At 34.6% G+C, this 21,973-nt stretch overlaps 1 protein-coding gene across 25 annotated transcripts in view; it reads left to right on the top strand.

Annotated features, from left to right (window-relative positions):
* The window catches only part of mbl (splicing regulator muscleblind), a 222,622-nt gene extending 200,885 nt beyond the window's left edge, over positions 1 to 21,737 (top strand). For 22 of the 25 annotated variants that reach the window (XM_089261253.1, XM_089261268.1, XM_089261257.1 and 19 more), the window contains one exon: positions 1,985 to 10,384. In XM_089261253.1, the coding sequence (XP_089117379.1) occupies positions 1,985 to 4,036 (2,052 nt within the window). In that variant the 3' untranslated portion in view covers positions 4,037 to 10,384. Of the gene's footprint in view, positions 1 to 1,984; positions 10,385 to 12,905; positions 12,968 to 15,761; positions 15,847 to 16,609 lie in introns of those variants that run through there. The other 3 variants (XM_089261275.1, XM_089261274.1, XM_089261276.1) reach the window with 2 other exon arrangements.
* Positions 21,738 to 21,973: the final 236 nt, after the last annotated feature.

The following is a 21,973-nucleotide window of genomic DNA, read 5'->3' as shown; positions in this document are numbered from 1 at the left end:
AAAAAACGTAACTTACCAAATAAATGAACAACTATCTCCATCCAGTATTATCACAATAATACAATATACATATATATATACACCACATGATAATGAATTACATATAACTAAAATACTTAACATTCTTAGAACCTTAAGCTGTGTTTCTTCGAGTGCACAACGGCAGGAAATACATATATCGATCATTACGATAAGCGATTATTTTGTCACTTGCAGAAAAGTATTCATATGATCAGTTGATTCCCAATTTTGACAAAGAAACTAGTATAATCAGATTTATCTTTAATTTATAGGAGAGTATAGATCACGAAGCAAAAGAGCGCTTAAAGTTAATTTTGGGACAAACAAACAATAGAAATTATAAGTAGAGAGCGCAGCAGAATATTGTATAGGCTTGCTTTTGGTTATGAGTGCTCAATGAGGAAATAGGAGCAGCTACTTAAAAGTGAGGAAGGGAACGAAACGGAACCGAAAACGAATACCTATATAAAGACTGCTGCTGGGCTGATGAGCTGCTGCGCCAAAGCTCGATATAGTAAAATTGAAATAAAATCGTGATTGGGCAGAAAGACTTGCCAATTGAGAGAGAAGAGGAAAGGAGAAAGGAGGTGTTATATGGCAGCTGATGAAAGGAACATCCTTAATATTTAGTGAGAGATTCTTGAAGAAAATATAAGAGCTTTACGCCACAATAAATTTATTTCTGAATAATAAAATTGTTTCCAATATAGAGAGGAGCTCCATGTTGTCAAACGGTTAAAATTAAGAGTAGCAAAGAAGAAAATATTGGAGAGTGATTTAATGATCAACATTTTATATTAAAATTCTTAATATATTTATATAAGAAAAAGTCGAAAGCGTTTAAATAAATAAAAAAGCCTCATAAGAAGAAAATGTTTTTTTAGTTTCAGTTTTATAAAAATCAATTTAGGTATTGTCAGAAGTGTAAAAACAAGAACAGGAATTTTTTTTCTGAAGAACTTCATTTTAATGTTTTGCTTTCAGGAAACTTGAAAAGTTGCAGTTTCACTCAAAATATATTTTTAGCTAGTGTTCTGATTCTCTACACATTACTTGTATAACTCAATTCCAATATTTTTCTCATTTATGACAGCACTTTGAAGAAACACAGCTTATTTAAACGAAACTAAACGCATACTAGAAACAAACAAACAGAAATTGGCTGTCTAAATGCATGAACCGAAATTAAAATTACACAACAACACAAATTCACAAAAAATAACTGAATTAAATAAATAAAAAAAAAGAAAACAAAAAACAAAAGAATAATCAACTGAAACAAATCGGTAATCAAAATTGGTTTCAGCATGGGTCAGCTAAAGAGATTAATTCGATGATGAATCGACAATTTGATTTGCCAGAGCAACAAAATTGATATGAACTCGGCTGTCCTCTGCTGCGGCAATATCCCACACACAGAATATAATAGCTTTCACATTTCACACAATTGCTTTAATCGCTGGCTGAGCAAAGCTTTTTGTAGCTTTTTATGCGAAGCACATTAAAAGCTTTCGCCCTTGGTAAAATGCACGCTAAACGTTTACGAACAATTTCCGCTCAGTTAAATGCTTTTTCTTTCCTTTTGGTATTATTCCTGGTTTTTTGATTCGATTTGAATAGATTTTTGGTTTATTATTGGACATATGATTATTTATTATTTAAACACATTGGCAAAAGTTTGAGAAAAATTGAGTGGAAAATCGAAAAAAAAAGAAAATGAAAAAGTTGTAATAACTAATTAAAATTCCCAGTTGAACTCGTTTGTAAGCTATTTATGTAAACAATATATTTACTATATAAATATTATTACTCAACATATGTATGGTTAGAGTGCAATTAGTTTAAGCTGAAGATGAATTTGTTGAGTGATTGACAATGTTTATACTAATTAATTTTTTGTATTCTATGTTCTCTTCCCTGTCTGCTCTCTCTCTCTCTCTCTCGCTGTCTCTTTTCGCAATAGCAATTCTCTGGCATGGTACCGTTTAAACGTCCAGCTGCCGAAAAGTCTGGCATTCCAGTGTATCAACCCGGTGCGACAACCTATCAACAATTAATGCAGCCCTACGTGCCAGTGTCATGTGAGTATCCCCCACAACAACAACATCAACAACAACAACAACAACAACCAATATGTAGCGCCATAACAACAACAACAACAACAACAGCAGCAACAACAGCCAGTAATAATAATAATAATGCTGTAACTGTAACTGCTATGACTACCAATACCAATACAAACACAAACACATACACAGACACATCAACACCAACACAACCACCACCACCACCAACAACAACAACAGCTACTAATCATATTAATAATCATGATAACCAAGCGCTAGCTAACGATTCTGATGCAAATCATGATCAAGAAAATAATGACACAACAACAACAACACCAACTACACCAACAGCAACAGCACAAACCAACACAACAACAGCCACAACAAACACTGCTAACGATTGTAATACAACACAAACAATTACAACAACAGCAGCAGACACTGATACAGCTAATGATACCACACAAACAGCAACAACAACAGCTGCAGCAGCAGCAGCAGCAGCAACAACAACTGACACAGCAGCAACAACTAACGGCAGCGCTAGCCCCCCCAACACAGAGACAGCACTTGAACCCTTGACCCTGGCCAATGGCGATAATAACAACTATTTGTCATATATTAATAACAATTTGAATAAATCATTGAATGGCGACGAGCTGTCCAGTGAGGCAGACAATGGCACAGCAGCAGCAACAGTTGCCGCCAACACAACTGCAACTACAGCAGCAGCAGCAGCAGCAACAGTCGATACCGATTCCGTTTCCGCTACGCCCGCCTACATCCAGGCACCGCCTCAGCGCAGCTATGCGATCAAGCAGAATGGCAGCGATGCCTATCAGCGCTATCACAATGGCCACAGCAGCGGCATTCTGCCCACGCCCACCTCCACCAGCAGCACTAGTCATGTGAGCAACGGCAGCAACAGTTGTCCCGTCTCGGTGGCTCCGGCGGTGCAGCAGTATCAGCGCATCAGCTACGCCATGCCCGCCTATAGCTATGCCAATCTGTATAGCGGCTATTCGAGTGCCACGCCCATTGTCAGCATGGCCAGCGGCTCGGTGCAGAGCAGCTATGTGCAGGCACATCAGCAACAACAGCAGCAGCAGCAGCAGCAACAGCACCAGCAGCAACAGGTTGCCCAGGTGCAAGCCCAGGCTCAGGCTCAGGCTCAAGCTCAAGCGCAGGCTCAGGCTCAGGCTGCCTATGCTCAGCAGGCGTACGCCGCCTATGCCGCAGCCTCTGGCCTCAGTCCCGCTGCCGGTTACTATGCCGATCCCGCTGCATTGGCCAAGGAGGTGGCCCAGAAGAACTACGCCCTGAAGGTGGCCAATGCGGCGGCCAAGCCCGTCTCTGCTGCCTCGGCAGCCGCCTACACCGGCATGACGCTCAACAAGAGCTTTGTTGCAGCTGCGGCGCCACCGCAGCCCGTGCCACAGCCCCAACAGCAACAGGCTCAGCCTGTGTCCATGGCCACGCTGCTGCAGATGCAGGCACAGGCCCAGGCCCAAGTGCAGGCTCAGGCTCAGGCCCAGGCCCAGGCTCAAGCTCAGGCGCAGTTGCGTCAATACGGCTCCCTGCCCAGCTCTGGGCTGTCCACGCCCGTGGCACCCGGCACTCCGGTGCGCGCTCCCTCAGCCGCTGGCTATCTGCCCGGCGCCTCGGCTGCGCTGCTCCGTGCACCGAGCGCTGCGGCGCCCATGCCCATGGCGGCCAGTCCGCAGCAGTATGCCGCAGCAGCTGCTGCCCAGGGCTACTTTTATCCGGGGGTTATGGCTGCCACGCCCACGGCCGCTGGCAGTGGGTACGCCTACGCCATGCCCAGCAGCCAAGCAGCCGCCGCCGCTCAGCAATACGCAGCAGCAGCGGCCGCAGCAGCAGCTGCTCAGGGCGCAGCACCTGGCACGGCCATGGTACTGAATCCCTACAAGAAGATGAAGACCTCTTAAGTAGGCAGTCACACGCATACACGCCCACACACACCCACACAAACACACAGAGACTCGAACGCAACTGTACTTAATGAACGTGTTGGTCCAGTTATTTGTAGCAGTAACTATTTAGTACGTAGTACTCATCGAAGACGTAAGATTATGTGCCTCAGTTTTAACTTAATTTATACACTAGGTCTCGTAATAGCATAGCATTATATTTAGAGTGTCGAAAGGCGTCCCTTTTTTGTATTCTAAACAAATTGCACCATGACAAATCCGAAATTCACTCACACACACACACACACACACACTTACAGACAGAATCGAAGGATCCTGCCTAAATGTGCGTAAAGCTGCTTAAAGCTTAAGCATCCACAGCTTTTGCAATACACTTGAAGCGAACCAAAAAGCTTTCGTGCGCTTTCAATGAGCTTTCATAAAGTCCCATACGCTGTAAAAGCTTGCCCTCGACGCGATCTTCTTGCCCCGCTTACACCCACACACAGAATGCTCGAGCTACATTTTCCTTAGATTATTTATGATATCAAGTTTATAATTTTAAATTAGACGCAACAAAACTTAACCTCACTGTGACTTGAGCTGTTGCCATTTTCATAGCATAGCATAGTCTAACTAAGAACGAAGCTTTTAAAGCAAGAACATACAAAACAGCCTTTTTAATACGTAGTCTTTTAAGTTAAGTTCCTTTTTGATAGCCTTAAAATGAGCATTCAAAATATAAATAGAATCGGTAACGGAAACGGAATCGGAAACGGAAATGGAATTGGTAACGGTAACTGCAACTTGGTATAACGAAGTACTGTGATAGCTTTGCACACGCACACAAACACGCACACATACACAAGAAAGCTTCACACACCTTGCCCTGGAATGCGAGTCAGTTAATCGTTCCTATCAAAATATGCCATATAAAAAGAGTAATCCCCCAGCCAGATGCTGCTGCTGGGTACAGTTGTGTCTGCGCATGTTGTTGGTCTGCGAATGCTTTAATGCCAAACAAATTGTTTCAAATGCTCTCTACCTCTCTTCTGTGTCTCTCTCTCTCTCTCTCTGTATTTCTGACTCTGTCACTCTCAATCAGTTGCTCTCTCTCTAGCTGCCTCTTCTACCTATAAACAGTTAGCTAGTTAGTTAGCTTTCGTGAATGCTGTTGTAATTTTAATTGTTTAAAATTGTTGAGCAACGAACATGCGTAACGAATATTGCCTAGTTATAGAAATATACCTATATAACACATAAATACTATAAATGCTGTATGCTGCTAATATATACATATACTTAAATATATCTATATATATATACGTTATATAAACATTGACACTATGTACTCTAGCACAAACACTCACAAGATCCGAAAATTCCCATACCTGAACACCCGATCCACACTCTTAGAACATAACGAAGTTCGAACTGTATATCGTTTAGCCATCATATACCCATACATACACCCACACACACATACACACACACACACGCATTATCGTACATGCTAGCTATAAAGCGCTCTTACTAATCAATAAACCAATTGAAAATCAATATCTGAACTCATCATCACATTCACGTCGATCGCCCTCTCTCTTTGCGATATACACATCCACCCCCACACATACACACACACAGACATTGTCACACCTGAAATCATCTTTGAAACTGTTAAGCCATCATAATTATGTTATGTTATGTTATGTTAATGTTATGTTCAAGATTTGACTCCTATGTTGACAATTAAAAGAGAATAATGAAAAACAAACTATGTAAACTTTTCGTTTTTTCCTATATACATATTTCTCTCTCACTCGCTATCTATCTCTGTCTATCTAACTATATCTTGCTCTCGATGTATTATACATATTTCTTTGATATATTTCAACAATTTACATACACGTTATGTATACATGATGTATGTTTATAAAAAAAAATAATAAATTCAATGACAACTGAACTATGTTTTAATCTTAGATCTCGTGTGATTTTTCATAATTATTATGTTTTTTTTTTCCTCAATGTAATGTTTACGTTATTTAATTTATGTACTGACAATTATACAAGTTCAATATGTAGTCTATATTTTTATGTGTTTTATCCCGGTTTAGAATTACGAAAATACTTACAAAAAAAAAAAAGCGAAAAAAATATGAAAAATTACAAAAAACAAAAAAAAAAATATTGCCACAGACTTGCGCACCTTAAGTTGTTAGCCACTGAAGTTGATAAATTCGAACTCTTATTATTATTATGACTATTATTATTATTATTTTTATTGACTAAAATTATACATATATACTTATATAATCTCTGTAAAATTCGTTTAAATCTTTACAATATTTCTAATGTTTAATGACAATTTTTAATGTTTGCCACTAATTCTAATATTTAGTTGTCGATAGTTCATTGATTAATGTTGATTTTTACAAAAGCAAACAAAATATCGTGTGTGTTTGATTTCAAATATAGTTTGAACCTTACGAAACAGAAACAAAAACATAATTTATTGTGTGTTGGTATTTATTTTGGTATATTCACTTATCTCTTGTTCTTTTTATTTATTTATTACTCTTTCTGTTGTGCCGCTTTCCACACATTTTATATATACTTAAATATATATATATTTGTATCTATTACTTATTTATCAACAAATATCTATTCGAATTCTAAGCCGAACACGCTCCCGTTTTCTTTTCGAAAAACTCACCCAATCGACACATACGCCACATATGCCACATTTGCCACATTTGCCACACGCTAAGCATTTTCACATGCCGCGCTTTTGGGCAGAGCAGCACTCGTTTTTCCAGCTTTCTCCTTCTAAGTTTCGCTTCGTTCAGCCTATGCCAAATACCTTTCAAACACCTCTTACCCCACCCACCCCAGAACACATTCTGTCTGCCTTGACTGTCTGTAAAATGCTTTCAATCTTTTTGCTTAATTTCATTGCCCAAACAAAATAAAAAGCAAATACTACTACTAAAAAACTAAAAAAAAAAAATAAAGAAAATAATTTAGATCTAGTAAAGTTTCTCTATGTTTAGCTCTTAGATATAAAGGCAAGCAAAACTGAGTACGCTAACCAAAATACTATTTCGTTCTAACGGTAGAAACTAGCTGTAACAAATCTGAAAACAATACGCATACCTTATATATATATACATACATAACTATTATTGCTTGACTTGTGGCAGGCTTACTATCTACTTATATACCTACCTATATCTATATATACTACATACTTGATAAGAGAGTTTGCTTATTAAAAAAAAAAAGAAAAGAACATGCAGCAAATGCGTCAAACAATGGAAAACTGAAAAAAAAACATGAATAAAATATTAATACAAACTATCGATATATCTATGTCTTGCTAAAAGTATGTTACATATATTAACAATAATCCATGTATGTCCAGTTCTCTAGCTGTCGTATGTTTCATTTTTCCTTTTGTTTAACATTGTAGAATTGTTGCTGATCTTATGTGAAAACTTAGAGAAATCTCAAAAAAAGAAAATATAACTAGAGAACCCAGTCATTCAACAAACACTGCATGTTATAAACGCGCAAGAGAAATACATTGTTACTCAAGCATTCCAGCAAGAGGTATTAGAAATAATACTGAATATCATTTGATTTACTTTTGTTGTTTGCTTTCTTCCAAATTCACATTCAACTGCACAAGTTAATAGATTAAAACCGCTTCACACACAATACTCAACAGTAACATCGAGTTAACAGCAAGTTAACAGTGCAACAAACAATAAGATAACAACGAAGATTGGACAACAATTTTGATTGAACTTATATATTCATTTTTCGGGCTGCCTGCGAACCAGTTCAGTTCACACGGGTTTTTATAGAAATCTTTGGAGAGCTCTTGCAGCTCTCGTACAGTCTTCAAAAATTCCAATTGCGATTACGCTGAGCTTAGCCCAAACGTAGAAAGCCACTAAATACAGTACCGTCCAGAAAAACAAAACCAGAACAGAGAACATGTAGCGTAGTTCGCGCACGGCCACAATTGATAATAGACTTTATACTTATATTTTGTAGATAAGAGAAGCACACTTTTTGTAAAGTACACCACATTTTAACATAAAAAAGAAACACAACACTGATAAAAAGAAAAAACATTTTATTCCACTAATGTATGGCGCATCAGCAACTGATGCCATTTTCATTTCGTACATTTCTCATTTTGATTTCACCTGGCTAAACTTTTAGATCAATCAAGAAACTAGAAAACTTGATCCAAAAAGCAGAAAATCGATTAATGAAAAGTGACAAAGCGAGAAATTTCAGTGTATCTAAGTTAACTAATGCATGTATTCTGAGCAAAGAGAAAACTAAACAAAACGAAATTGTTTTATGATAATTAAAAGAAGAAGAAAAAACTATATACCTATATATATGACTTATACACTACATAAACACAAAGCAACCAATACAAGCAAACACTTAATGAATATGTTCTATGTGCTATTAAACAACAAAACAAGATCCACACAAAAATTAGTCTTATTAACTCTATGCGTTATTATAAAATAATGAAAACTAATACAAAACAAAAAAAAATGCAAAAATTAACAAAACAAATATTTATTATATTGAAAATTATATAAACGTTTTATTGTAAAAACCGTAAAAAACTTGTTGCTTCTTTTACTTAACTCTCGTTAACTGGAAAGTGCTAAATGGCAAAAACTTTACACTAATACTTCTGCGTACATTTTCTCTTTCTCTCTGACTGTCTCTCTCTCTCTCACACACACTCACATACACACAGTCACACATACACATATTGTATTAATCTAAAAAGTTTTTACTGTGCGTTGTCCTTGATTCTAAATTATTTTCCATATTTATTTTGCTATTTATTATGAGTTTATTTCTGGGCTAAACCTATTTTATAATTATTTTGCTAATTAATACGATTAGATTTGCTGGTACATATAACTGTTTGCTCTTAAATTAACTCCAAAAAAAAAGCATCCTTGATTTCCTTTTACTTTTGCTAACTATATTTGAAAGCTTTCTGAAATACCTTTCATTGGGCGTTTATCAATGTGTGCTCTCTGCTCGCCTCTCTTAATTTCAATATCGATGCATACACACACACACCCACATACACACACACACACACACCCACACACAAGCGAGATAGTACTCGTAGTACTCCAGTTTTCCACACTTGGCTTGCTCGAGCTGGTACTTTCTGTTTGTAATTGAAAATATTACTGTATTGCTTATGACAACTTAAGAACTAGTTTATGTGTATGGAAGCATTATATTATTCAATAATATATATACAATTGCCTATATATATACATATATATCTATACTCTTTAGAGTTAAGCGCTTTTGTAATGTTTCAAAGAAATGCTTAAAACAAGAACCAACATGTATAATTTTGTTTTTGCTAACATTTTGTGCTCTTTTACACTTTGTCTTAATTTCCATTTAAGTCTCTCTCTCTCTCTCTCTCTTTCTCTCTCTCTCTTTCTGTCTGTCTCTTTATATGTCAAATACAATTAATATTCTCTCACAAACTCTCTCTGTCTCCGTCCGCCCCTCTCTTTACACTCTAGTAGACTATCTGATCCACAGTTCTTGCATGTTTCTATACATCAAAATGAGATAATATAAATTGAGTCTGAATGATAACTTCTAACTTTTTTTTCCGATGAGAAGTTGTAAATTTTCGAATTTCTTTGAATGCATTACAAAAGTTTCCAGCGAGTTTCCAAACACACACAAACACTCACACAATGCAGTAATCTTTTCAATGTCCCCACACTCTCGCTATCTCGCTCTCTCCATCTCTGTATCTCTCTCTTTTGCTGTTACACGCAACACTCGTACAGGTTGTTCTTATATATATAAATCTATATATATAAATACTCCTTCCATAGTGGGAAGTACGTTTCTCTTCTACATGTTACGTAACTCTCTCTCTCTCTCTCTCTGTACCTCTCTCATATTTGTTGAATATCCGTTACTCGTTATTATTTGTTCGTATTTTCCTTCTTCTTCTTTTTACTTTTTTCTTTTTGGAGCGTATCGTATTGTAATTTTTCAGCATGTGCTCAATGAAACAAGAACTTTTCGTAGCAAGTACAAAATCAAATATCAGAAACGAATCAAATCCGTATCGCCAACAACAAATTTGAAGTCCAGTGTTGCAAGTGGCTGTCACTCTCATGCTAACTGTGATTGAATCTTTCGAAGTACCCGCTAAATACGCATTACGTTTATTTACTATACTCGTATATCGGCTTCTCAGGCATGTGGTATGATGGTAACTGAGCTACAATACTCAAAACAAAAAAAAAAGCTAAAAAAATAAATAAAAACAATCGCACTTCTAAGGTAAGCTGGTGCACTGCCCAATGAGCTTCTTTATTATACTTGAACGTATGTATATGATATTATTCAAAACATTTAATTAGTAATTAGTAACTTGACTAGATATAATGTTTCTCCTTTTACGTTTTTAGCTTTATTTTTAGTTCAGAAATGCTTAAACGTCAAAGACATTAGAAAGAGAGAGAGAGAGAGAAAGAGAAATGAAAATATGAATTAGTTTCATCAAATTATGTTAAGATATTGCCGATAAATTTGCTCTTTGCATTTAACACTTAAATGTCAAATCTCTCTCTCGCTCTGATCTCTTTGGCTGTTAATTTACATATGTTAAGTTTTGTGGTAAAGCCCGTTGCAAGAAATGTTATTAACATGACTCTTTTCTTTTTCATGGATTACGAAAGTATTATTGTATGACTGTATGCTGATCAAAATACATGCACACACAACAACAACGAAAACAACAACAACAACAACACAGAGCTGTCATATTATTTAAAGAAAAAAGAAAGAAAAAACAATATATGCTTGCAGGCAAATTCCAAAGCTTTGTAAACTAAATTTAATTGATAGACACACACACTTACATAGACCAACACCCACCAACACACACACACCCACACAGACTCAACTGAGCTGCTCATCCGATGCGTTTTAACTGTTGCTTCGATTACAACTCGTTCTGGATATTGAGTATACGCCAAAATTGTAGCACACTCACACACACACACACACCTAGCCACCCACACACACACAAACACACACGCACACACATATGATATATATATACATGATGTACATATATATATATCTGTACTTATATTTGATCGACTCTTGCAGGCTTGTTTGTATGTACTTAATGTAGTAAGTATTCGCATTACTGTTAAAGTTGTTTATTTACCATTTTACGTTTCTCTGTGTGTGCCTGTCTCCTGTGTCACAGAGTCCTAACTAACTGCCTCTACATATACATATATACATAATTGATAGCTCTTTAAATATATTTATATCAACTATATGAGTATTTAAATTGTCTGTTTGTTTTTTAATTACAGCCGCTGCGCCAGTAACAAACATTTTTAAATGCGCTTCAAATACACAATTTTTGCTGCCGCCTGCTGTTTTTAAATTTTTTTTTTTATTATTATTTTTTGAAAATTACATATAATTTCATCTCTGATGGCATATTCTTTCTTGTTTCAGTTGCAGCCCCCTTAATGCTTTAGCGCGCGCTTGATTACATTGATTTTACATTTTATATTTTTGATAAAATTTTACTTTTGTTTTACAGCTTCTGCTTAATACCTAGACTAACTAACTCGCTTAAGCCCCACAGCATAGCGTATATGATTATGCTTAAATTGTAATTTTTACTAATTTACTCTAGTTTTAAGTGCGTTTCGCCATTTCGCATATACGTTGCAGCAGCATTTTTTTTTTTCTCTTCTTTTTCGGTGTTTGGCAAAACTTTTAATTGTAGCAACAAGTCAAGCGAAGTTTAATGGCAGGAAAAAAGTGAAAAAAACGTTGCACATGAAAGGCTTGGCATTAATTTACATTTATTAACTCGGGTTTTTCCGAGGCTACGCAATTTTTTGTGAGCCTGTTGAATTTGCATAAAATGAAAATTCACAAGTAATTAGGGCGCAGCTGAGTGTTAAATTGGATGTAAGCTGCGTCCAGGTTAATATGTGGAGCTTAGAAACGGATTCGATATACATATATACATATATGATATATATGATGTAATCATCAGTGGAATACACAGGGATTATGTACATGAAATATATCGAGATATGTAGATATTTCAAATGAAACGAATTTCAATTAAATTTAATATTTTCTATTGAGTTCAACTCATATTTCGATTGATATGTTCAATAAAATATTCGCCATAATTATTAACTAATTGCCACAACACGAAAAATGCTGCTGAACCGCAAATGCAGCTTAAGCTTAATTTAAGCCTCCGCCCAATGAATATTGAAAGCAAACCAAACCAATTGCAATTTAATTCGAACTCTCGACTCTATGATTATTGCATATGCGCTCTCATAATTTCTTTTTTCTACTAATTTTATATATATAAATTTTTTTCCTTTTACATGCTAACACATACGCGTTCAATTATATAACAACCAACCGAAAAATATTTGCATGCAATCAATTTAAATATATATTTTGAACGACTCGCACGGATTGGAATTTCAAATGGCAAAATGCAACCAAATAACGAAACCAACCAAATGTACTCGCAAATTCACACACACACAAAAACCAACACTCACTCACACACCTGCCAAATGCTAAATGGATGCCGAACTGCAAAAACAACAAACCAACAATAAACAATCACATTCTTCTACTCTTCATTCTCTGGCTCTGGCTCTAATCACCTCACACATACAAATATATATACATATGTCTATTATTTTTTCTCTCTCTCTCTCTAATTTAAACACCAATAAATGCAAATTGCATGTTTTGCCGGCTTTGTGACTATCGATAATTATAGCAAACACTAAAATACCGCCACTAAATGCTTCCTGTGTTATATATACCGATGCCAGCGGCCAGGTACAGTCGCCGCCTTTGGCTGGCTAACAGCCTGTTGGCAGCATGTTAAGCGGCTGTTAATGCTAACACTTGACATTTAATTTAATTTATCTCACTCTCTCTTTCTCCTTACATTAGTTTTAAGTTTTGTTTCTGTAAAGACAACACACACACACATACAATGCCCAGACTAAATTCAAATATTCAATTGTATTTTATGTTTATGTAATCAACTAGAAATACAAACACAATTAGAGCAGCAAGTGTTTAATAATCCGCGAAATTGTCATATTTAAATAATAATTAAGTGTCGCAACTCTATCTAAAGTAAGAGAACTTTCAAACTATTTTACGGCTTGCCGAAATCCCGGTGCCCCACCTGTCCGATGAGAAAACATCTTAGCAATTAAGCAACTATTATATATATAACTGTGTATATATATAACGACCTGCAAATATACACACCGACTGTGCAAACAAAGGCCAAGAATAGTGTATATGCCGGCTACTGTGCTACACATTTCACCACACTGGCTGCGTGAATTGGGTTAATCAAATTAAATGCGCTGCCGCGCCCCAAGGGACAGCAAGGGACAGCGACGACAACAGCCAGACCATAAAGACAACAGCAACAGCAACAACAACGACAGCAACAACAATAACGGGAACGATGAACAAAGTGTCGACGGCCATTTTGAAGGCGTTGCCAACGTTGTCGACGATGATGTCAGCGCGCTGACATGGACACACCTTTGAGTGTGTCGTAGCTGTTAGCAGCTGTTTGCACAACTGTCTGACCCAATACGCCACGCCCACACACGCACACAGACACACACCCAAACACACACACACATACACACACATATACATACATGTATACCACCTGTCGTCAATATTTGCCAAATTGAAAATAAAAAGAAAAAAAAAAAAACGAAATGAAAACAATAGCAAATAAAACTGTATAAAACCTTATAGACATTGCCAAGCTAATCCGTTATCAATATTCTCTCTCTGTTTGATACTCATACAACAGCCCAGCCGGAACGGGGCGTTTTATACACTCAGTGTCCTATGCTAATGAATGGCACATTTTACATAATTAGGTAAAGAGCGGCCAGCGATTTAAACATTATTTACATTCAATATGCTTACAGCGATACTCTCCCAAGTCCCCCTCTCTCTCTCTCTATCTATCTCTCTCTCTCTCTGTTTGTCTCACTCTTGCTCTTTGTTAATTTGTGTGTCACCAGAAATAAAAAAATAAATAAAATTGTGTGCTTTGCAACACTTTTAATACAACATACTCAATGCTCATCCCATAGTATTGCAGCCTCTGTAGAATGAGCTTTAAGCTTTAAAGCGCTTTCAAGGCGATCGCAATAATTATGTTGGAGCTTTCAAGCTTTCGATATTCTGTTCAGCTTAGCAGCTTTTTGCGCGCTATTCAAGGCCAAATTTATAATTTGGTTTCTCGTTTTCATTTTCCGTTCTCGTTTTTGTTTCTTTTTATTCTTACAAAAAATTAAAAAATAAATGAAAAACAAATTAGTTAATTATTTCAACGAAAACATAAAACACAGGCCACTTTATAATGGTATACAAATTAACATTGCGTATGTATTACGTTCTCTCTCTCTCTTTTCTCTCTTTTTTTTCTTATATTTCTAGTGCCGCCTATTAGGATATGTAACTGTTACTGCATAATTCAGCCCACTAGAACTTAAGCAAACAATCAAAATGAATAATCTCTTTCTCTGTATAATGCATATGTCGTTAACACATACATATATAGAAATCTATATATCTATCGATAGATCGTAACTAAGGCGCGTTCTAAACCTTATCAAAAAGTGAGTGTTACAGACCTAAAAGCTCTTTCTCGCTCTCCCACTCTGTCTCTCTCTATGTCTCTCCCCCTTTCGCTCTATCTGTCTCTATGCTGTGCTTAAAAGCTTCTTGGCTTATCCATAAACAGTTTGGCTATATCAAAAGCTAAGTTTTAGTTGTCCAATACTTGCTGCTTTAAAGGTGTTTCATTTCTACATTGATTTCTAGATTTCCTTAAGTTCGACTTAAAGCTTTTGTGGCAAAACTTTATTTTTAAGCTTAGCGTTTAAGTTTTTCCAAAAACAATCGAAAACACAAATTTTTGTTAAAATACCAACTTTTTTTCTATATATTTATATTAGCATTAACATCAAACACCGAAAACTATCGAACACACACATACTTATATACATAGCTGCGTCTCATACCTCAGGACTCATACGCAATACACTTGAAAAAAAAAAAAAAACAAAAAATCAAAACCAAAAAGGAAAAAAGTTTTTAAATTCATTTGCGCCGCCATTTTATAATTTATTCTCCTATTTGCCTTTAAGATTATTTAAGTGAGAAATTAGCTTAACATACGAATTAATGTATCTATCATGAAACATGATAACTATTATGTATTAAGCAGCGACTAACATTGACAATCGAAAAAGAAAAAACAACAACAAAAGAAAATGTACCCAAAGCGTAATTAATCTAACCAACGATTAACAATTCTAGTGTATCATATAATTATTATAAGAATATAACTAATTTGTGCTCTTTTTCTTTTCTTTTTCTGCTCTTCTCTTTTTTTCAAACGAAAATCCCCCAAAAAACAAAACTATGATTAAAAAAATAATAATCAAACTACACTGAAACAATTCAACCAAAAAAAATTTAATTATTATTTTGTCAATTGGTTTGTTTACTACGTTTGCATCCTGCCATAACTCCAAAACAAAAATGAAATCAAATCTTCTCATACAAAATCTATATATAGTTACTGGACACCCTCCCGGTGTGCCAAGATTTTAATAGATCTATGTGCAGTCGGTTAAATTGTAGATTCGTTCATTTAACTGAAGGTAAGTGCATGTGCTTAAGTTTTTCCCTTTTCAGTTCATAGTTTGTAGCACTTTTAGTTTTAGTTTTAGCATTTAGTTCTTGCGTTGCTTTTACTGCTTTTCTTATAGTGGAAAAAACAATTTGAAAAAACTTAATTTTTTACGTTCTGTAGCTGAGAGACAAACACCAAATACAATTACTTAATTCTCTATATATATATATATGTTTTTTTTTTAGCTCAATTGGCGACACTTTTAATTTGATCTACCCGTTCTCAGTTTTGTTTCGATTTGTTTCCCTTTTAGGTTCTATCAAGTTTCCAAGAAATTACACACACAAAAATACACGCAAAGAAAATTTTAACCACATGAATTGGTTCGTTCCATATGTTTCCGTTTACATACAATATATATATATAAAGTATGTAACTCTACCCGGGGTAGGACTCTCTTCTAGTTCAGCAAATCCAATCTCAAGTCAACTCAAGTCCGTTTTCATTTGCACCAAAATCAAATCTGAATGAACGCTACATATTTATTGCTCACGATTAGCTCAAGAAGAAGCGTAACCAAGAACACCTTTGTGCTTTCAAGTTTCACAAGAATTCAAAAGTCAAAATCAAAAATCAAAACAATTATTTTTATAATTGCTTTCACTGTTTATCAATAATAAATCAATGAAATTTACATCTGATCTTCGTTTACTAATCAATGAATTTTTTCTATTCCCACGCTCCGCTCTCTCTCTCTCTCTCTCTCTCTCTCTCTCTCTTTCTCTGTATAGATGACAAGGTCGAGGTGATTGATCAACGTGTTGCTGTCTGCCGGGATCATGCCAACAGCCAGTGCCGTCGCAAGCAATGTAAATACTATCATATACCGATTGTCTTGCCGCCGGCCAACATAATGGCTGCCATGATCACCAATCCCAGTGAGCAGCACCAGCAGCAGGCGGCGGTGGCAACAACAACAGCTGCAGCAGTTGCTGCCGGCTACAACAACGGCAGCAACAACAACTTGATCATCATTGAGCCACATCAGCAACAGCAGCAACAACAGCAGCAGCAACAACAACAGCAGCAGCAGCAGCAATACAATTACAACACCAACTACTATCACAGCAACTCGAACAAAGCGGCTGTCGCACACCACGCCAGCAACATCTATCAACAACACCAACAACAGCAACACATCACCTATCACTGCAGCTCACCATACTCCCCCTCGTCGGCCTCCTCGTCGTCGTCGTGCTCGATAGCCACATCGCCCACGCTATCGTCGGCCACCACGCTGTCCACCACATCGACGGCAACAATGCCGACACCGCAGCAGCAGTATGCTGCCGCTGCCGCTGCAGCACCGGCAGCCGCATTTCTGAAGGCGCCGGCCTATTATACCGACGCCACGCCCACTCTGGTGCTGAGCAGCGACTACAACTCGAACTGCATACCGATACAGGCAGCGCCCTTCATCTCGCTGCCGCAGCAACATGTACTTAAGTACACAGCAACACCCCAACAGCAGCAGCAGCAACAGCAACAACAGCAGCAGCAGCATCAGCATCACGGCCTGATCCACCATCATCATCAGCAGCACGCCTTTGTGGGTCACCATTACCCGGTGGTGGCAACCACAGTGGCCGCCCTGCCAGCCACCACAATCACCGTGACGCCGGCCACCATAGCCGCGCCCTCGTCCTGCATCTAGAGCAGACACACAATAAATAAATAAAACGTTTTGATGCAAATTAAAGGTTGATATGAACTATTTACAAGAGCAACAAAAACATTATGGGGAAATATTGAAAACCGAAAACAAACCAGAAAATAAATTATATATAAATATATATATATATTGAGAAATCTACAGAACTTTTTCGTACGTATAGCAAGACTTTAACGTAAGCGAGTTGTTGTAAGTATTCGATTTACAGACGAGAGAAAATATTGAGTGACAGCTCTACAATATTAGAAAGCCCAAGAAAACAAAAATGTTTAGTGTTGTTAAATGAAAACAAATTGAACTTAGCAATTAAAAGAAAAAAATGAAAATTGAAAAAAATTTATGTATAAGCATATAAATGAATGAATATTGATATGAAACCAAAATGGGAAAACGCAGTTGCATTAAAATTAGTTACAAACTATTTTAAACTCTAGTGTTCCATATTTCAATGCAAAAAAATACAAATAAACATAAATAATTATGAATAATACAAAATAAGAAAACATTTAGTGGGGAGTGTTAAGCCTACAGGAGAAATCTACAAAAGTTTACATTGCAAATAGTCAAAATTAATCAAAACGAAAGAAATTCATAGGCCATAGTTAGGCAACAACAACCGATACGAGTAACAAATTAATAACAAACAAAAATAAATAAAAATAAAAATATAATAAGTACAGTCACGTCCTATTTTTGCAACAACGATTTACTACAAAACAGTTAAGAAAACCGAATAAAACAGAGCAAAAACAGAAAGCAGATGCATCGCAAACCATTTCAAAGGGTTTTTTTTTTCTTTTTGTCTAAATGCAAGAAAATGAAACGAAACCATATTCCTTTTTTTACATTTTATAAACAAGCGCATCAGCAAACTACAGAAGAATAAAGAGAGAACGAATAAAGAAAGGAAACACGAAAAGGAAATGCAAATAAAATCTAATAAACATATTTTTTTATATACAAATTACAATACACAATAAAGACGGAGAATCGAGAAATATCTGACGATGAAGAAGAAGAAGAAGCATCAAAAGCAAACACTAAAAGTATAATCAAATTTAAACCGTAAGCATTTTTTGCATAAGAAAACAAAATTAAATTATATAAAAAGAAAAACGAAAACACTGATAACTAAATTTTTTAAAAGTGTATTATTAATTTAGCTGAAATCTCTAGAAAAATGAAATAATATTAAAAAGCAAACATTTCATAAGACACACGTACACTCTCAGATATTACACACACACACACACACACAAACAGAATTTCAAAAGTAAAAGGAAAAAAACTAACGTACTGTATCTTCCTATATAAAATTTGTAAGTGTAAGATCAATTGAAATTAATATATGTATAATATGTATATTAACAAACCGACAGAAATGGTCTTACTTCTAACTGATTTTCATTTCATTTTTGATAAATATAATTGAATCGTGAAACACTACACAACACTAAAAACAGATAAAATAACACTAACAATAATTACCAAAAGAAAGAAGAAGGAAAACTTACTTATTATATACAAGATATGTATATGCATATATTTATGTATAGAAACATATAATACAAGAATACATAACTATATACTTATATATATACATCCATGAATATATATGAATACATGTACACATATATACTAATGGCAACTAAAACATGAAATGTGATCTTTTAAAGAAACAAAAATAAAAACGAACGAACATAATATGAGAAATCAATAACAAGGCGAAGTAGAAGTGGAAATAAACAATTGACATCAATTTACATGTAAAGCGAACAGAAACTGGATAAAGGTAAAAAATCATTTTATATACACATGTATATGAATAATGAATAGTAGCAATCAATATTAGAAAAGTTTCTGAAATAAAAATTTAAAAAAGAAAAAAAAAAAAAAAGAAAATATGAAATATAAAAGCTAAATGTAATTTTAAATCGGTTCCATTAATCAATACACTTAAAGATAAATTAGTAAAGAGAAAAACTCGAATATGCATAGAAAGAAAAAAGAAAGAAAAACGAAAAAAAAAAAACTAAATACCTAAAGATAAAAATCAACTTAATCAACGTAAGCTAAGATCGTTCTCAAGTTTTAAGCGTTATACACTTATACATATACATTTAAGGGCTGATTATAATATACGGAAATTTGTTAATTCTCTGCAGATGATTTGTTCCTCAGACTCTGATTTAATCTATATTTCCCTCGCTCTCAATCTCTAGCTATCTACCTAACTAATTCTCTAGTATGTCCACCAATCATATTTACTCGATTTATTCGATATCCTTTTTATGGTACATATACGCATACACTAAGCACACTCTCTACTTCTTCAACGTTAACCAAGAAACGTTTTATAGAAATAAACCCATAGAAGTCTAAAACAACGACTACAACAACAACAACAACTCCAACAAAAATGCCTAATAAGTTTCCGTCCATTATAAGCAGACCTTAAATCTATGTGCAACAACAACAACAACAGCAAGTGGAACGATAAAGCCAAGTTGTATAGAAAGGAGAAAATAAAATACGAAACAAATACACAAATACACACAGACAAATTAAAAACCAATTTAAAAATTTAATGAGAAAAAAAGTTTACAATAAAATAATTGCATATTTGTAGATTAGACAACACTAAACACCAAACACGACAACATTTTAAACAGTTACTAAAACATTAATGTAATAAACAATTGGAGCAAAAACAATAAGCTGCAAAACAGCAACAAAAAAAATTAACTCGACTTTTGTGTAAAAAAATACAAAAAATATTAAAAAATAAAAAAAAATTAAATGTTCTATAAATAAATTCATAAGATTTGAAATGAATGGAAGGAAAAAACTACTAAAATATAGATGAACATAGGATTCTGTGTATCATAAGAACTTTACTTAAGCAATTCCCCCCAATACAAATTTGTGTTGAAGCGATTGTCATCGTCAGTCGTGACACGTGCGTCGTGACACGCGCGTTTAGAGTACGTGCAACGCGCGGAAGGTGTAAACTAGAAACGAAACTTTTATTTGCCTTACATACTAATACTTTATATATAATTTAGATTGAATGTTTTTGATTCAATCTAGTTTTTGAATTTGTTCAACTATACATACATACACACACTTAACCCTTATGTAATACATGACGCTTGTACATGGCGCATTCAAATACAAAACAAAACAGAAAAAAAATAAATTAATAGATTATATATATATAAAAGTATAATTATAATAGCGGAACCATAATAATAAAATGTAATAATATATGGTATAGTCTTTTTTCAGCATAAGTCATAGTTATTATTGTTAATTTTAGTTTATATATTTACACACACATATGTATATATATATGTATTTATATATGCATATATACATATATTTACATACATACATATATTAGATTATTATGATTATTAATTGTGAATATGATGTGATGTGTTTATTGAAAAGTAAAGAACAAAAAATGAATCAATATTGCAACGTAATGAAACAAACAAACAATTTATTGTACTACAAAAACAAAAACAAAGAAAATCGAAAAAATTCTAAGAAATGAAACTAAGAAGAAGAAGAAAAAGTAAACTAGGTGTGAACAATTTATGCGTGCGTATAAAAATATTAAAAAAAATTAATTTTAATTTTAATTGAATTGAATGTAATTCATACACACACACACTTGAATCTGTCTGTGTGTGTGTGTGTATGTTAACTGTAAGTAGTCTTTCATTTTGTCAGGTGATATCAACGAATTTTCTATATGTTTTATTCTGCGGCTTAACGTATTTCTCACAAAACGTAGCCACAAGATTTATTGTTTTTATAGGTCCTTAAGTTGAATAGGTGTTCGAATATACTTTTTATGTTTTATTAAAAATAACTATTATTATTATTATTATTATAAAAATTTTATGTTCAATTTCTTTTCTTTTTTTTTTTGTGATATTCATTAAAAGTTGTTTGTTGTTGGTTTTAGATCTTGTCTCATTTTTCGTTTGTGTGTTCATAAATATTGTATATTTTTTGTAGTTTGTTTTATTTGATATACATGCAAACGTACTAAAACGTGTGTATTATTTTGTATTTAAAATATATATACTTATTATTATATACATTAATTAATGAACTAGTATATTCAATTACCTATACATATATACAAAACAAAAACATAAAAGAAAAAAAAACAATGATGAATCGAAATAATAGTTCTTAAGCTTAAGCGAAAATAATGAATTGACACTGTGTAAACGAGAAAATAAACAAATAAATTGAGACGGAACAGAGGAACCGTTCGGAATGCAAGTGCGAGCGAGACGAAGAGAGAGAAATGTAACTCGCTCTCGGAACGATTGGCAACGATTAAAACGAGAATAAGTATGATAAATATAATGATGATAATGATCATGATGATGATGATAATTAT

Source organism: Drosophila navojoa, chromosome 5, assembly GCF_054131105.1.
Source record: "Drosophila navojoa isolate 15081-1374.11 chromosome 5, UAZ_NAV_1.0, whole genome shotgun sequence".
Lineage (NCBI taxonomy): Eukaryota > Metazoa > Arthropoda > Insecta > Diptera > Drosophilidae > Drosophila > Drosophila navojoa.
This window is presented reverse-complemented; position numbering and strand designations above follow the sequence as displayed.